Source organism: Hippoglossus hippoglossus, chromosome 12, assembly GCF_009819705.1.
Source record: "Hippoglossus hippoglossus isolate fHipHip1 chromosome 12, fHipHip1.pri, whole genome shotgun sequence".
NCBI lineage: Eukaryota > Metazoa > Chordata > Actinopteri > Pleuronectiformes > Pleuronectidae > Hippoglossus > Hippoglossus hippoglossus.
Genome location: NC_047162.1, coordinates 396313 through 415787, shown reverse-complemented (window position 1 = coordinate 415787; position 19475 = coordinate 396313). Strand labels below are relative to the sequence as shown.

Genomic DNA, 19475 nt, shown 5'->3' with positions numbered 1-19475 from the left:
TCATATTTAACTGTTCCCATATCCAACCATTCCTTCTTAACTGCTCCCATATTTAACATTCCAATATCTAACCTTCCCATTGCACCTCTGTATATACTTTTATATATATCATATATGTATATATTTGCTGATTGCACTTCTTGTTAGACCCACAAAATGTCGTTGCATTGTGCCTGTACTGTGTAATGACAATAAAGTGAATCTAATCTAATCTAGTTTTGTTAATTATCATTATAATTGTCATTATTATTTAAAATATGTATAAATTGATACAAAGACAGTTTGTCCTGCCTGCTGCCTCTGAATATTATAGTCCAATCAGCTGCATCGCCGAGCTCTGTTCAATAGAGTACGGTGCGATTTCAATTTGTGTGAAAATCGCCCACACCTTACCGTGCTCCGGGGGCTTATTCTGAATTTTTAACGGAATTCCCTGAGTTTTTATCAAACCTAGTCCTAAAAACAGATACAAATTATTATTGTCGGTGACTTTAATATTCATGTTGACAATAATAATGATAGCCTTAGCGTAGCATTTATTTCAGTACTAGACTCAATTGGTTTCAGTCAGTGTGTACACCAACCTACTCATTGTTGTAACCACACACTTGACCTTGTATTATCATACGGTGTCAAAATTGAACATCTAATAGTACTTCCACGTAATCCGATTCTATCAGACCATAATTTAATAACCTTCGATTTCTCATTATCAGAATATATGCCACTAATAAAAAACTCCTTTTCTAGATGTTTACCTGATAGTGCTGTAGCTAAATTTAAGGAAATAATTCCAATTACATTTAAACCCGTATTATCCGTCGATATAACCAACAAATTCTTTAAAAACCCTCTGAGATTGACCATCTTGTCGATAGCTCTGTAAAGTCATTACGATTAACATTAGACTCAATAGCGCCTCTAAAAAAGAAACGTGTAAAACATAGTAAATTAGCTCCGTGGTATAATTCCAACACACATGAATTAAAACAAGCGTCAAGAAAACTAGAAAGGAAGTGGCGCTCCAGCAACTGTGTTGAAAATCTCCTAGCCTGGAAGAATAGTGTTAAAGCATATAAGAAGGTCCTCCACAAAGCAAGAGCTGCCTACTACTCCACATTAATAGAAGAAAATACAAACAACCCCAGGTTTCTCTTCAGCACTGTAGCCAGGCTGACAGAGAGTCACACCTCCACCGAACCCAGTATTCCTCGATCCCGGAATAGCAATATCTTTATGACCTTCTTTAATGATAAAATTCTAACTATTAGAAATAAAATCAAACATCTCCTGCCCTCAGTTGGCACTAATACACCATCAAGAACAGAAATCTCAGAAACTGCTGAGAATCTTATCAATTATTTAGACAGCTTCTCTCTGATCACCCTTGATCAGCTGACCAAAATAATATCATGTTCTAAACCAACAACTTGTATCTTAGATCCCATCCCTACAAACTACTTAAAGAAATTCTGCCCCTAATTAATAGTACGTTACTGAGCACAATCAATCTGTCATTATCATCAGGATATGTACCACAGTCCTTTAAACTAGCTGTAATCAAACCCCTTCTCAAAAAATCCACCCGGGACCCGGAGGTTTTAGCCAATTACAGACCGATATCCAACCTCCCCTTCCTGTCTAAAATCCTTGAAAAGGTTGTAGCCAATCAGCTGTGTGAGTTTCTCCAGGAAAGTAATGTATATGAAGACTTTCAGTCGGGGTTTAGAGCCAATCACAGCACAGAGACAGCCTTGGCAAAAGTCACTAATGACCTTCTAATAGCTTCAGATCAGGGATTTGTGTCTGTCCTCGTTCTGTTAGATCTTAGTGCAGCATTCGACACTATTGACCATCAAATTTTATTACAGAGACTAGAACAGTTAATTAGCATTAAAGGAACCGCCCTGAACTGGTTTAAATCCTATTTTTCAGATCGATTCCAATTCGTGCAAATTAATGAGTCGCACCAAAGTTAACCACTGTGTTTCCACTGCTATGCGGATGACACCCAGTTATACTTGTCAATAAAACCTGAACAATGTAATCAATTAACTAAACTCCAAGCATGTCTCAAGGACATAAAACCTGGATGACCTGCAATTTTCTCTTATTAAACTCAGATAAAACAGAGGTTCTAATACTTGGCCCTAAACACCTTAGAGATACATTATCTAATGATATAGCTCCGCCCTCTACACGCCAACTTTCAACCATAAATGGTCAATACAAAGCACGTCATGAATATTCAATTATTCTGCTGACCAATGGGTTTCCACCATGAGTCATGACATAGTCACGGCATCAAGCGATGAGAAGAGGAAGCGAAACTTTCTGACACTGACATCGAGGTGTTTGTTAGTGAGGTGGAGGTGAAGAGCGATTTTATGGGACAGCAGTGATGTCACTAATAAAGAAAATACACTGATACTCTGCTGCTGCTGCTGCTGTGGATAATACAATGTGTGAGAGTGAGTACGATAGAAAGAACGGAGCCTGAAATAAAAAATAAAAAAATTCAAAGGTGGAGGCAAAAAAAAACACCCTCTCAGAATGTGAGGGAACTTGTTGTATTGTGTGTTCGTATTTTAATCACCCAAGACTGCAGGATATTAAATTCAGAGACAGCTGTGATGTCCCCAATCTATAGAATTTAACAGAATTACTATTATATGCCTGTGTTTGTACTGGGATGGTTCGTTCCCGTCGGTCGATCTGTGTGATGCTGGACTCAGTTCAGCACAAAGATCACAGATCACAGATCAATAGAATCTATATTAGCTGATCAGACATCGCTTCCTCCTCATCCTTCCATTCGCGTGCATCCATCACGTAGAATCGCGCACCAGTGTCTACCCCTCAGCCACAGCCGCATGGCAGCAACTCAATGCATTTAGGCATCTAGACGTGGTGAAGACGACTTGCTGAAGTTCAAACCGAGCATCAGAATGGGGAAGAAAGGGGATTTAAGTGACTTTGAACGTGGCATGGTTGTTGGTGCCAGACGGCTGGTCTGAGTATTTCAAAAACTGCTGATCTACTGGGATTTTCACGCACAACCATCTCTAGGGTTTACAGAGAATGGTTCGAAAAAGAGAAAATATCCAGTGAGCGGCAGTTGTGTGGACGAAAATGCCTTGTTGATGTCAGAGGGCAGAGGAGAATGGGCAGAGTGGTTCGAGATGATAGAAAGGCAACAGTAACTCAAATAACCACTCGTTACAACCAGGGTATGCAGAATACCATCTCTGAACGCACAACACATTCACCTTGAAGCAGATGGGCTACAACAGCAGCAGACCACACCGGGTGCCACTCCTGTCAGCTAAGAACAGGAAACTGAGGCTACAATTCGCACAGGCTCACCAAAAGTGGACAATAGAAGATTGGAAAAACGTTGCCTGGTCTGATGAGTCTCGATTTCAGCTGCGACATTCAGATGGTAGGGTCAGAATTTGGCGTAAACAACATGAAAGCATGGATCCATCCTGCCTTGTATCAACGGTTCAGGCTGGTGGGGGTGGTGTAATGGTGTGGGGGATATTTTCTTGGCACACTTTGGGCCCATTAGTACCAATTGAGCATCGTTTAAACGCCACGCCTTGTTGAATCTATGCTACGAAGAATTAAGGCAGTTCTGAAGGCAAAAGGGGGTCCAACCCGGTACTAGCAAGGTGTACCTAATAAAGTGGCCGGTGAGTGTATATATCATATCTATATGCAAATATGCTATTATAGTCATGGCACCCCCTAGCTGTGACAGGAAGTACCATGTTTTATACTTTACATGCTAAACCTAGCTTTTTCATTTGATCCACCTCAAAATTGGTCAGGGAAGCCTTGAGACACTGGTGAAGCTATGTAGTGACACTTTACATTGAATGCTGATGAAACCTTCGATGAAACGCCAACAAACAGGAAGTGGCTGTAACGTCACTCCAATCTGCCTCAAACTTGACATGAATGTATGATGAGTCACCACGTGAACATACCCCAAGGACAATATTTGCTAGCTGATCTACTGCCATCTACTGGAAACGGGAAGTAGTAACCCTTGCTTCGATCATTATCATTAGGGAATATCACAGCGCCCCACAGTGGCATCAGGAAATGTCTCGGTTTTTACATGTCTTACACTTTGATATACTTCTCCTAGTCCATTGACCACAACCATTTCAAACTGTGTGAGGAGGGCCTCAAGACATCCATGATTAATTCTTATGAAAACCGAGATTTCCTTGAACAGCGTGTCCGTAGTGTGGCATCAAATTTAAAGTATTCACCCTGACAAACAAATCTGTTGTAACTTCAGTGTACTTTGTTCAATCTCCCTCAATCTTCAAGTGACTGACTTCATCTCTCCCCTGAAGACATTCATATGGGCTTTTGGAATGGGCGTAGCAAAATAGCACCACAGCGCCCCCTAAAGTGAAGCCCCACCACTACTTTTCACCGAAATGTACGAAAATCAGTAGGGACGTGTCATATCATTACGAACTTGAAGTGATATACTAAACTGAACAGAAAGTTGCCATTTTTGCAGAATTACACATGTATTTTAACAAATTCCTAGATATTTCATCACATCAACTTCAAATTTGATGTGTCATCTTAACCCCATGGTGATTATTTTGTCACAGTGTGAATGTGGCGTGGGGTCAATGATTCGCCATGACAGAGGAAGTTGTTGTAACTATGCATTAGAGCCAAATTTCTGACACTTGATCAGTCCCTCCCTATAAAGATTCATGTCAATATTGACACAGGGGCATAGCATCATCAGTTTTCCACAGTGTGTGTTTAGGTCCCAGATAGTCTTTCCTTGTTGAGATGTGGTGGAGGGATGATTTTAAAAATATTTATCCATCAAAAAAGATGTTAGAAAGTTTTACTATTGGCCAACAAATTGCAGTCTTTGATTCACTTGTTTACTTACCTATTTAACTGACATGTGTCTGCTTCTAGGGCCTATATTTTGTTTAGATGTCAACAGTAACTAGTACTTCCAGCTGTGGCTGAGTGGTAGAGTGGTTGTCCTTCAACCAAAAGGTCAGTGGTTGTGGTATCCTGCCCATAGATGCAATGTATGAATGTGTTTGTGAATGGGTGAATTGCAAACTGTACTGTAAAGCGCTTTGAGTGGTCATCAAGACTAGACAAGCGCTATATAAATACAGTCCATTTAGTGCCATTGTGGTCAAGCTGCATTAAAACATCAAACTTATGTTTGCGCCTTTGTGGCATGTTATACTTACCTCTCTTTCTACAGCTTGCCTGTCTGTATCTAGACAGCCTGTTCAATAAAAGAAAAACAACTTGGTGTTTGTTAACAGTGTAGTGGAAAATTCAACTGACCAGTGTCTAAGGTATTGGAAATCCCCCTGACCAGGTGTCTAACTGCTGTGATACTGTCTACCTGACACGATGGAACCCTTATTTGGTGGTGTCTCACTGCTATGACCTTGATCAACAGGGTGCATGCCCTTATTTGGTGATGTTTTTCTTCCAACTGCTACAGCGGACGGACAGACACAGATGATCTCATGTCTTTCATGTCTTTTCTCATATTATGTTTTATGAAACGCCTCTTTGTATAAGTTCTGGCATTTGTGAACTTGCGGCCAGTTCCATTTTGAGCACCCGTGCTTGTTGTGTAACCTCTGCAGAGCTTACTATTAAAAAGACTCAAAGGCAACTCCAGTCTGAGAATTTCATTATTTCAAATCTCAAGATGAATTTCCATCACAACACCTATATCAACTTATCAATAAGCTCATTCCTCAGCTCTGACAGAAAGATGCTGTTAAGTAAGTGGTCCTTTTCAAAACGGATTCACCTGTTTTATTTGAAGTTCAAAAACTTTAAAAAGGCAAAGTCGGTCAACTCCAACACTTTTATTGGAAACCATGGAAAAGCATACCATTTGTGTTAAGAACTCTGCAGATTAGTGAAATACATCAAGAAACAAAGTATTTTAGGAGGTATCCATAGTCTGTACAGATTCATCCACCAGCTCCAGGTCCAGTGGGGTCACAAGCTTCGTCAGCACACCAGTGGTACCCCTTTTGTACTTGTAGTCACCAGTTCTATATGGGGGAAACAAAAGAAAATTGGAATAATAAGTTTCTATCAAACCAAGGGATAAACTAGATTTTACATAAAAAAAAAAAAAAACATTCAACGTGTGGGTAGAATTTTTTTCCATGCATGTTAATTATGGTAAATTTAGATAAGCAAACCACTTGGCTTGCAACAAATGGTGTGCCATGTTCCATGCATTCACACTCTACATGTCAATATATTTGGCCAATCAGATGGAGCCCTGCTGCCCTAGATAATAAATGAAAGATTCAGATCATTGTACGGTTTTTCCGTCAACTAATCATTGTCGGAAGAAACGAGTAGAGAGAGAGAACAGAGAAATGGGAGGCGGCTCTGTCAAATCACGTGCCGACTCCTCCCGACAATTCTATGTGGAAACTTCTAGTGATGACGTTTGTCCCGGGTCAAATTCATCACTGTGAGCGGTTGATTATATAAAAGAATTGCGCAGCTTATCTATGATAGTCCAAGAAGCTGAGGGAAAAGTAACAGCGCACGCAACTTCTCAGAGAGGCAACAGCATTCAATGCCATTAAGACTTCTACTAGAGGCCTACAATCATCAACATCTGACACCTTTAATGAATTCATTATCTTGCTGCCATAACCAAATTAGTTGTGACCTTTATATTATGTTGATTATGTACTTGTTTGTGTTTTTAGTCCCTGGAGACTGTTGAGCGATTTCACTGTAGCTTGCTCATTTTATTTAGGAAAAAACAGCTAATGCCCATTTTATTGTCACATGTTTCTGCCTCTATTGTTTCTTGTTAGTTGTGAAGCTTGTAGATAGTGTTATTTTCTCATTTACTCTTTGACATATAGTATGTTTGTATAATTCAAATTCATATTTTACCCCATTGATGGTTTGATGACATTCTATTTGGATTTTCTTAACTGTACTTATGTGAGTCGTATGAATGGTGTAATTTGATGTTATATTTCCGTGCGATTTGTTTCAGCATATTATTTGAAGTATCAATCAATCAAATTTTATTTGTATAGCCCATATTCATAAATCCCAATCAGAAAAAAATATTGAAAGATTAATCGATAAGATAAAAAGAAAAAACTAAATTTGACCCTTTCGAGCAGTTAATTTGAAAAGCAACTTTATCTTCTTGTACAATACTCATTTTATACGTAGGAAGATGATTCAAGTTTCAGATATCTACAATTTAATTGTGACTAGTCATTATCCAAGTTGACTTAAATTCACATAAATTCAAGAAACCTTAAATTATCTCTGGAATAGTCAATATGGTGTTGTAGATTATCATGAACTAGAATTAAAGGGTATAATATAATAATTCAACTGAATTGTAGCTATATTGAGAAACCACACACAAGTTGAATTTTACTATGTAAATTTGTAGTTTTGAGTAGTAGAATCAGGGATATTGTTTGTCAGAATTATGTTACATACATCTAATTAAGTTAAATCTGGATGGTCAAACTTGGTTAAGTCCTGCAGACTGTGACTGTGTGAGCGAAGTGTATCACACAGTCTGTCACTCAGCAGACAAGCTGCACTGGGTCGAATTCATACCTGTATTTACAGAATCTTCCAGCAGGCAATTTTTTGCTGTAGAAAATAACCATTGTGGAACAAACAGAAATTTACATTCTGTGTTTTCTTTTCACTGCTTTGTGTTCACTATCGGCACCCACTCTCTGCATTAAGCTAATAGGTCTCTAGGCCACCACTGCACTCTCTGTTTTCGTTGAGTCAGGGGAAGTAACAAAACTTCTGTCCGTCCTGGGAGAGGGATCCCTCACATGTGACTCTCTCTGAGGTTTCTACATTGTTTTTACCCTGTTTTTAAAAAAGTTTTTTTTGTAGTTTTTCCTTACTCTTGTTGAGGGTTAAGGGCAGAGGATGTCACACCCTGTTAAAGTCCGATGAGACAAATTGTGATTTGTGAATATGGGCTATACAAATAAAATTGATAGATCAATAGTCATCCATGTATTTGATTGATTGATATAAGTGCTACAATTTATTTTATTTTTTTACTCACTAACTGAACAACCTAAACCAGACCTTTTTTCACTTACAGGTGCTAAGCAGTCTGCCAAAATCTTCAAATGAACTTATTCATCCTTTTCATGTAGGAGATTATGTACTAATAAAATCTGGAAAAGTGTATCTCATCATGTTTTTCTACAGACTAATTGTGGTTATTTTCCTCAAATTTATTTATTTATTTATTTATATATATATATATCTTGTTTATTTTCACTTCTGGTTATTCTGATAAAGGCCAGTGCAAGAGTGCCTTGGTTTATTAACTTTTGAGTATCCAAACAGAATCTGCAATTTACATTACAAAGGAATAATAGTTTATTAGTGTGCATGCAATTGTACTGACTGATGTAGTCCTCACCTGACACCCTTCTTGTTGGCCTCATCATGGGGTCGGATATAGTCTACTTTGCCCTTGGTGATAACACAAAGGTCAATGTTGCTTCCAGAGCCCAGGTCATTGAAGATACCAGCAGCAATGGCGTCACGCACCAACCGTTTGGCCTCTTCCTCCTTTAAAATGAAGTATTACAGATGTCACTTCCACTTGTTTGGGATTATAACTTTACTGTCTATTGTATTGCCATCAATGCAATACAACTGGGGGACTAACCTCCATGTCAGGCTTGTAGCGGTCCTCAAATACTGCCATAGCTGCCAGAGACCCAGAACCTTTAAATAAGAAATATTGGATCAGTGGCCACCCAGTATCCATATTTTCAGTCCACTCAGAGAAAGTGTCAGTGAAGGAGTCTGTGTTAGTGAGTCTTTCAGGGTGAATTAGCTTTAAAAGTGTTTGGTTAGTCCAGTTTAACCTACAGGAGTTTTTGAAGGCTGCTGTTTTATGTTCTACTGCCACAGATAAAATAATTTACAATGTATCTACTGATGTATTTACAACAGAAATAACACTGAGAAAATATGTCAAACAGATGATGAACTCATTAAAAACAATGTTAACTTGAAAAATAAATTATATGAGGAAAATAGTGAGATACAATAACTCAGATGACAAAAAATTAAGGATTACAAGATGACTCACTTCAGTGACTATACTTTGCTTCTTAAAAATGTGAGTGTGCTGTGAAAAACAACAACCTGTGCTGTGTGTTAAATATTGTAATGGTAATAATCCAGTGCATATTTTAACCATGCCTGCTTTGCTCACTTGCATTTTTTGCTTATCCACCAAGATGAAACCATGTCCATTTTAGTTAGGCTTTAGGCTGTCTGCCAAGGCTTATAGCTCACAAAAGTGGGCATCGTAATATCTGTTCTTATGTCAGCATCCTAACTACAAATCAGAGTGTTGCTGGTTCTGCTATCCTTACAAGAGGCGGTCAGTAAACTATTTAAAATAGCAAACTAAGTTATTTCTTTATCTTGGGATGAGACTTAGTCAGGGCAACAAAAAAAACAAACACGTTATTAGGCAGGGCATTATGTGCTTCTCAGCTGGAGTTCCTGTGTCCTCCTCCACTCTGCTCTCACTTGTACTAATAAACACTCATCACTAGTTATCAGGACCTGATCAGTACATGAAGTAACTTAGTGTTTGCTTGATTCGCAGAGTTTATGAGGCTGCATTTAAACAACATGAAAATGACTAGTCTACATTTTGTGCTCAGTACAACAGGAGAAGTGACGCTCACAGTCAGGACTGTGTTAAAGTGCGGAGCGACACACAGACATGATCCGACACCATCGACTCATAACCAAACACATGACTATATGTTTGTCACCTAAATCATCCCATTAAAAAATTAACTATGAACTAGTTCATTTTCATCTGCATGAACTGAACTTCAAACTCGTTATTTTTAAGTGTGAACTGGCTCAACACTGCTTCTACAGATGGGCTCAGATTCAGATTTCACATTTAATTGTGTAAAGGTTTGGTTGTTTGTTTGATTTAAAAAAAGAAAAGAAAAAAGTTTTATTCAACCATCCTATATTTGCTAAAAAAAGAAGAGCAAAGGCCAAGATGCCCCAATTGTTTAGGATAAAGGTTATCTTTGAGTTTGATAAAAAAAGTTCTAAATAGCATCATCCTATGCTCAGAGGCATAGCAGAGACAGCCAAATTTAATTATGGTGTGGTATGTTTTAGTTGGATTTTATTTTTCAATCTTAACTATCATTTGGACTTGTCATCAATAAAAAAACAGATTGTTAAATGTATATATCCGCCTTCTGTCATTTATCTTTACATTCCCACAACAATATACATAGAAAATGGGGATTTTTCCGGCATTTAGAAATGGTGATTAATTCCAGCTACCCTCGGATTAAAAATTGTAATCGTTTGACAATCCTAATTTAAATATAAATGGCCTTTTCTAGGGTAAAGAAATCAATGGTACAATTTAGATGATTACACACTAGTGAAAACATCACTAGGATTATTTTATATTCAATTTCTGACAATAGATCTTTTTCACCTAAATTTTACACACTGAACCTTTAAGATGTTAATATCAATTCATATATCAGATTATTTTGAACAGTTCGCTACAAATTTGACATTTGCAGTTTCAACAATTTTATAGAAAAGCAAAAGATGATGTTTATTAAAACTCTATGGATGTCAAAGTCTGCACTAATTGAACTGTACTATTCTACCTTATTGTTATAAATTAGCTTCCTAAAGTAAATGCAGCTCATAAACACTGTTCATTCTTCAGAAAATCATCACAATGTCTAAGCAAAATATAAGATGGGTATAGAACAGTGGCTTGTTGGTGTTTGAGACAGACCCATGGTGACATAGGGCAGCTTGTCAGTGGAACCGTGAGGGTAGATGCTGTAAATGTGGGGACCATTACAGTCAACTCCACCCAGGACCAGAGCAGCCCCAATGTAGCCCTGATATCTGGAAAACACACAGCAGCACTTCATAGGTTATAAACATGAGACATTCTATTTCATAACTTAAAAAGGAAATTGAGACTGCGTTTTGAATAATTAATAGCAATTAATTTTTTTTTTGCATCAATGTGATTTAGTTCTTAAAGTTTCTCAACTTATTTCTAAACAAAGATACACTAATGCAGTCAAAGAAGTGTACCTGAAGAGCATTTGCTTGAGCATGCGGTTAGCAGTGGCCACACGTGGCAGTCTGCCAGTAGAAAGGGAATGAAGCTCCAGGTTCGAGGAAATGATCTGAGTGGTCATCTCTGTGTCGGCAGCTGTTCCTGCTCCACAACAACTGGACGATAACACAAAAAGTTAATCTTTCGTCACTATACACACACACAATGCAAAGACAATGTGGGTCCTGAGCACATAACTCAACCACAAGCTGTAACTATGAAAACCTGAGCAGCTGTCACTTACTAAATGTTTGAGGAGATGTAATGGATCTTGGAGCAGTTCTTGTCTGCCACTACCATGCCTTCAGTGGCTCTAGTGTCAGCTCCCAAGATAACACCATCCTTAAGAGGGAAACACATCATTTAGAATCAGTAAATATATGCTGCTTTTTTAAATTTTTTTATTTGATACAGACAGACAATACACAAAACCAACATGACAACATAGCAATACATCGTTATTAATTCCAGAAATGTCTGTGTGTTCACAACAACGGTCGCGTTTTGACAGCGGAATTCTCCACTTCTGAGTTCTGTGTCCTGAGTCAAAGTTTACAGAAATTTGAAATATCAGGTGAACTTTTCACCTGGTGGCACACAATCAGAGTTCTGCAGACCAAGTCCTGCAGCTGGTCTTTACTTGCCGTGGCTATATGACTGCAGCTCCTTTTTGCAGTTTCAGGAAGACCGCTGGAATCAGCATTACCACATGCACGGTACAGGTGCTTGGAGCACCCAAAAAGGAAAAGGTAAAAATGTGGCGCTCCAAGCCCTTGTCCTGTAACACTTCAAACTGAGAAGCATCACATTTTAAGCAGCGACTGATGACTTGGTTTTCACAAATAATGGCTCCCTCGAGTGATTAACTCTGCTCTGTTCATTGCCAACATTTGTTGTCACTCATTACCGCCGTGATTGTGTTTACATCGTGTGGCTTTTGCATTCATGTTGTGGCCTCTGCAGTTGTGTTGTAGCTTTAACATTCTCCTTTTGACTTAATGCACTTGTGTGAGACATCTCAGCCACAGTAATACACGGCAGAGTGAAACTAATGAAACAACTCATCTAAAAACAAACTTCTGACGACAGGTTACAACTGGATAACAGAGAACTTGAGCCTCAACAGACCTACGATGGCAAGTCCAAATGTTTACTGTGAAAAAGTTTTAATGAAGACTTTCCTTTGAAAAATAGAGAACTAACTTTTGTCACATTATAAGCCAACATGAATTAATTTTATTCAAATTTGCCACCCTAACAATATACTATGCTTTATTACCTCCACCAAGGTTATGTTTTTATCTGTGTCTCCTTGTTTGTTTGTTAGTTAACAGGAATACCCCAAAATGACTCAACCGTGATCCATGAAAAGATTTTTTTTTTTCACTTTCATTGCAAGATAGTGCATTTTCAATATCTCTGATTGACCATTTGATTCATGGATGTTTATAATTTCTAGGGGACAGATTTTTATGATGTTTATGGATATTTGATTTTATTATAAGCAGGTGATTGTTGGGGTGGGTGAAGTTTTTGAGTCCACTAGTAGTTTCAGGGGTAAACAGTGTTACTTCAATACAATTGAAGTAAATGGTGACTGATTCTTCAAACACAAAATAACAAACAAACAATAAACATACTGCTCCTGTGGTGTCTTCCAAGTGTCCGTAAGCCCAGACATTCAAATTCCACTCAAAACTGTCATTTAAACCATGTTTTTAGCCTAAATGTCCTAGGATTTCCTCACAGCTGGCTGTAATGCTGTTTACCCCTGAAGTGTTTTGTGGACTCAAACACTTCACCCACCCCTCCATCAGCATAGTGGTGAGTAGATAGTGAATTTTCATTTTTGAGTGAACTATTCCTTTAATATTGGCTATTGCAAAGAAGCTCTAACAGCATATCTTATATTATTTTCTATAGGCCTGCAACAACTAATCGATTAATCGATTAAAATCAATTATAGAAATAGTTGGCAAGTAATTTAGTAGTCAATTAGTTGGGTCTGTTTTAATGCACAGCCCACTGTGGCAGCATCTCCTTAGGTCGGGGCAGTAAACCAGCCAATCCTGTGCCTTGTGGCGCTCACTTGATGCCACCTTCTCATCTATACAGTTAACGTTTGACAAAGTTTGGAGACAAACACAGCTTATGATACAGGAGACAAGTCGTCAAAAGTGTTGAAACAGTTACATAAAAGCCTTCAGAGACTGTTAAATGAGCTGCAAACCATACAAAGCTGATCTTACATGGAACAGCACCACAATATCACTGTAGTATGAACCTGAAGAGAAAATGTGTTGGAGCAGTTCATCTTCTCTAGGTTTACTGGTGGATCGTAAACAGCTTTAAGGTTCATACCGCAGGTTGTTGTGCTCCTGTGCCATGTAAAATCACTTTGACAGGTTTCGTTTGAGGCTTTAATGTAAAATGTTTATACTTTTTAAGATCGTCACTTCCACGACTCTACGAAGAGAGAGAGAGCTACAGACTTAAATGAAGAGTGGGAGCACTGATGGCGAACACAAAGCAGTGATACTAGCAATATGGAAAAAGAAAAAAAATCAGATCAGTCGATATTGATATATACATCAGGATATACAGTAGTCAAATCACTATTTCTGTCATTTCTACTTCAGATGGTAAAAAGGATTAGTGGTAGGGCTGTAACGATTCTCGAATCAAAACCGCAGTCCAGACGTCCACAATTAGGTGTTTTAAAGAAACCCAGAAATCCCCCCCCCCCCCCTGCTTTTTCTTGAGTACTTACTACACCCCCCCTCAATAACGTAATTTTGAAGAGTCGTACCTTCACTGTGAGTTGTAAGAATTTCATACAAGATATATGTAGGATTGTGGCCATGGAAATTGTTTGGAGAGCCCCTGCAGCTGAGCCAGGGAGAGTTAATTGGCACAGCTGGGTCTACAGGGCTCCAGACTAACGTTTTTTTATTAGGAGCACTTAAGCCCCTTATTGAAAATGTTTGAAGCGCAAGCAAAAAATGTAGGGGCACACCTTATATCGAGCTGCAAAGCAAATATTCACATTTTCCCCCCATGAATAGACAACTTACAGAAATTACACTGTCAGGGCTCCAGACTAACTTTTTCCACTGGTAGCACTGGTTTTAGGGGCACCAGCACAAAATTTAGGAGCACCACTTGCAACGACATACAACGCAACACATTCATATTTTTTCCCAACTTACCTGTTTTGCTGATAAATAACCACAACAAAACAAGTAAACAAGGAACTTCCTCTTACAGAATGCCTCTCCTTCCCGTCCCTTTAGAGTACACCCCCCTGAGGACCACTAGGGCCTGGCACCTCTGAAGGCCAACCCTTGTAGGCCATCTAGCTCTTATGCCCTGACTAAACCTCATCTGTACAGCCTCCTTGGCATCATTCTCCTCCAAGCTACTTCTCTCAAGACTTATTCTCTTCAGGTCCTCCACTGTGCAGGGACCCTCTGACATCATATGTAATCCTCTTCTGTGCTGAGAATCCTGTCATATATTAATCTGAAATTGGCTATTCTGCACTTTTACTTTTGTACATGCAGATTAGGGCTGGGTATCGCCAATGATTTCCCAAATCGATACTTTTACGATTCACAAGGTCTCGATTCAATTCAATATCAATACAGTTAGAGATATTTCAGTCTACAATACCAATTTTGCTTGAATATGAAAGAAACTCTCAGAACTAAAGCTGTAATCTGTGCAAGGAAACCTCTAACTTGGTGCATTATGATAAATATTAAGGTAGGCCTGTCATGATTTTGTTGGATGATATATTGTCCCAGATATTATTGTGATAAATTATATTATCGTTTTCAAACAATTTCCTACCACTGAAAAATAATAACATTAGAACATAATCCTGCAAATACACCCTTTCAAAGAGCAATGAAATTTCAATTCTTAAGAATATTCAGTCTGACAATTGAATTAAAATTAAAAAATATAATATCCTCAATAAATAAAATAAACCACACAACCAAAACAATAAATAAAATGGACTCTGGCTCTGTTAACAAATATTACTCTTGAATAAATATTAAACAATTGGCTCAGGGTATATGTAACCAGCTCGGTAAACGGGGTAGGATGGTGTTGATTTACATGACAAACTACAATCAGTGTTGTGCCGGTTCACACTTAAAAAGAAAAAGTTCAGTTCATACAGATGAAAATGAACTAGTTCGAAGCAGAAGCAGCACTAAGCGGGCCCGAGTACAGGCGAACTCGGAGCCTGATGCAGTCGCCAAGGAGGGCTGCAGGAAGGATAAAAGCTGTTCAGGTCAGGACTGTGGTCATAGGTTTAAATTTTGGTGCCGATTGGACAATGCAAATCAGTATGCGCATGGAGCTGTTCAAGCCGGGACTCTGATCATGTGTCATAATTTGTGACATAAAAAACAATAGTTTGAAGGAGATTGAAGAATGTACACTGAAGTTACATCAATTTTGACGCAACACCACTAACAGGGTGTTTGACGAAAACTCACAGTTTACATATGCTTGTTTTCACGGTTCTTCAACAAAGTAACGTACCGGCTGCTTCACATGCACGAGCTGCACCTGCTCCTCGATTGACTGTGTGTCGCTGTGGAGTGAGTGGGGGCGGGCCTGTATGTATGCGTGTGTGTGTATAGACTCCACCTCGCTCCCAGTGCGCACACAAAGTTCCGCTCGCTCCTGGTATTTCACATTTCAATGATATTTTTAACAAAAAAACAGGGGGGCAAATTTGCAAGTCGCCATTGTGCAACTAGTTGTAAGATTTAGTCACAATGTGTCCAAAAATAGTCCTAAATGCGACTAAATGGTCTCAGTCTGGAGCCCTGGACTAGTGGGCCAATTGCTCTCCCTGGATAATGAAGGCAGCAAAAGAGCTGGCACGACAGACACATTTTGAAATGGTGATTAATCGTGATTAATCACAGCTACCCTGTGATTAATCTGATTAAAAAATGTAATTGTTTGACTAATTATAACATTCAATTCCAGTTTGAGATATCTAGAAGTTCATGATATCTACAACACCATTCTGACTAGTATTAAGGTACGTAAGGTATCTGGAATTTGTTTGGATTTAAGACAATTAGCACATGGATTATGACTTTCAATTAAATTGTAGGCATCTAAAAGTGGAAAATTAAGTTGCTTTTTGAATAAACTGATGCAAAGAGTGAAATGTAGCCTTTGTTTTTTATTTGATTTATTATTCAAGTTAATCAATTAATCTGAAAAAAAGGGGACAAATTAATCGAGTATCAAAATAATCGTTAGTTGCAGTCCTACATTTACACCATGGAATCAACAAGCTAGACTGAGGCTCTAAAACCTACTTATCTTAATGTTCATCCATGTGTCTACATTTAAAGATGCAAAGGACTTAAGTGGCCTAGTTTCTGTCACTAACCTTGAAGACAATACCACAGATGGTAGTTCCTGTTTTTCGAGCGGCAGGTAAACTGCATCCCACTTTGTTCACTGCACCTTCCAAAGCAGCGTTTCTGAAAATAGAAATAAAACAAACATTTGAATGACTGTAAATGTAAAACAACCAACCATTTAGTTTTATGAACCATCGCATAGTTATGCTGCTATACCACTTCTCTCTCTGCCCCCCATTTATTTTAATACATGTCAATAACTTTTTGTTTTATCCCACCCATAGTTTCGCCCTCTAGCCGTTTTCAGACATGACCTGCGGGTAAAATCTGGAGAATTGGATACGGAGTTTAACCAAAGTCAGCCTTTCACACGTGAACAATGCAGCGGAAGGTTTTCCGCACAGACGCATTCACAACAGCAACAAATCATTTGCATTATTCAGGGTAGAGGTGGAACAGACGTATCAACTCTGCTGCTGAGATCAACTCTTTGTCAGCTTTTATCAACCACAAACTCTCCAGACATCTTTGTCACTGTCTTCTATGTGTATGTATCTGGGCAATAAGGAAAAAAATATGATCACGATTATATATTTTTCATTTCAGTCGATATATATCATGACATATATCCAATCACTATTTCTGTCATCTCTAATCTAATAAGATTAATGGCATTACCCATCTTTGTGCTTTCTACACAATTTGCAGTGCACGATAGGGCTGCACGATATTAGGAAAACATGTGATATTGTTAAATATTGCGATGACTATATGACTTGCGATAAATAAACACAAACAACAACAACAACAACTCGGGGGCAGACACCAGGGAGCCATGCACAGCTCCAATAAGTCCACCTGCAGTGTAAATTTGGTGGACTTAAATGGGGGGGCTAAATATAAATCTGATTATTATTATTTGCAAGAGTTGTCATAGCTACACAGGGTACTTTATTTACTCCTTCGACTGACACAGCTCCAACAAAGCACGTATTCATCTGACAGAAGAGAAGAAACACACAACACATTGTTCGACAATGAAGACGTTAAGTTAGTTTTCCAAATTTGCCTCATCCCGTGTCATGTTGACAACACACTCGACAGTTGATTACACACAGATAAACAACACTTGCATTACAGAAACTACAAAAAACAAACACCTGTTATCTGATGAGCGTTTGGGTTGTTTTCATTCTCAGATGACTGAACCTCATCATCGAGAACATCAAGTATCTTCTAAAATCATGTCTGTTGACTTTAACCAGCAGCGATAGGAGGACACATGAAGCTTAACATCCAATAAAAGCATGTTCACTAACTTTACTTACAAAAACATGGCATGAGCTTCCACCTTGTTGATGTGAGGGATGTTTTCATATGACACCTGTTTGGTGTGTGCATTGTAATGATCACCAGCATCAAACGAAAGCAGATTGCGTGGAGCTGGCCACGGCTGTGTATTCTTCAGAACTCCCTGTGTCTTCTATGAACGATGAGCATCAGTTTGTGAAGCCTGTTATTAAGTCTGCACCGTTTAATTTATGTTCGGACTATCACCAGATAACATTGGCGTTTCCTTAAACCACATCTGGTGTTATACAGCTGACAGACTAAAAAACGCTTCATTCGGGTGAAGCGCACCGAACATCTCAGTGGTGTACTTAGTTCGTCATCAGGCCAGAAGCTAATACTGCTTCGGCACGTCGTTTCGAATCCCATTCAAGTTTTTTGTACTATGTTTATTTTTTTACCCATATGATTTATATTGTTGTCTCAACGTGATGTTGACACGGACACATTAACTCGTGATGGGTTTTTGTTTAATGTTTATTTAAACGACATCTTCAGTAGATCACCACACTTCACACACAGGCGCTTTGTGAAAATGACGAATCTGCGACCGAGTCTGCAACCGACCAACAACATCTGGAATAAAGACAACATATCACCAGTTGCCATGATCACCAGTTAAACTGGAACACCGGTCTCTCTCTCCAGCCCTACCATCAAGTCGGAATTTTGACTGGGAAGATCGGAGGAACCTCACCAACCACGACTTCGAAATCCAATATGGCCCCTCCGTGTATCAGTAGTGAAAACTGTAGTTTTTGCTGTTTATTAGCAATTCTGTCATTAAATGAGTCGCACACATGGTACTGTCCAATTACTGCCGCTCTACTGCGGTGTTAGTATCGTATGCTAAAATAATTAACGAAATTCCTCATACAATGCATCCATTATGCATTTACTCGGTCAGACGTGATGTTTTAGTTTATTTATACAGATAAGTGGCATATTTGGATTCAAGACAAGAAACTTTGATTTCTATGAAAACATGTCAAAAGTAAAGTCTACAAGTCATAAATGTTCTAAAATATAATCTAGAGAAAACGTGAATCCTAACGGTGATAACGTTACTAGCGCCGAGAAATGCCTGAGTCATTGTATAGAAGCCTAGTTCACACGAGATAGCATTGCTTGGAAAACGTATTAAAACATGACACAAACAGTCTGGTACAAAAGGTTAAACATATCGAATTAAGTAGATGCAGTGTAGTCATTCTGACCGTGAGTGCCTACCTTTTGGAGTTTTCGAAATTGAAGCCCCCGAACGGTGGTCGACTGACTGTCAATGTCGCCATTTTGGTGAATGAAGTGTAGCGCTTGTACTGCGCCTGCGCCTGGCGGTTGCTTCTTCTTCTTCTTCTTCTTCTTCTTCTTCTTCTTCTTCTTCTTCTCTATGTCAGGTTTTTTGAGGGCGGTTGGCAAACAACCTTTAGACGCATTACCGCCACCTTCTGAACTGAAGTGTGGATCAGAAAGTTTTCAGTCTACACTATATTCTTTTGATTAGT

At 38.7% G+C, this 19475-nt stretch overlaps 1 protein-coding gene across 1 annotated transcript; it reads right to left on the bottom strand.

Annotated features, from left to right (window-relative positions):
• Window positions 1-5878: 5878 nt before the first annotated feature.
• Window positions 5879-19355, bottom strand: psmb7 (proteasome 20S subunit beta 7). The gene is made up of 8 exons (XM_034602857.1): window positions 19201-19355; window positions 16647-16740; window positions 11463-11560; window positions 11194-11334; window positions 10883-10998; window positions 8741-8799; window positions 8489-8640; window positions 5879-6086 (listed from the first exon to the last, which is right to left on the bottom strand). Exons 1-8 carry the CDS (start codon window positions 19260-19262, stop codon window positions 5975-5977), a joined length of 834 nt encoding a protein of 277 aa, XP_034458748.1. The 5' UTR covers window positions 19263-19355; the 3' UTR covers window positions 5879-5974.
• Between the last annotated feature and the right edge of the window lie 120 nt (window positions 19356-19475).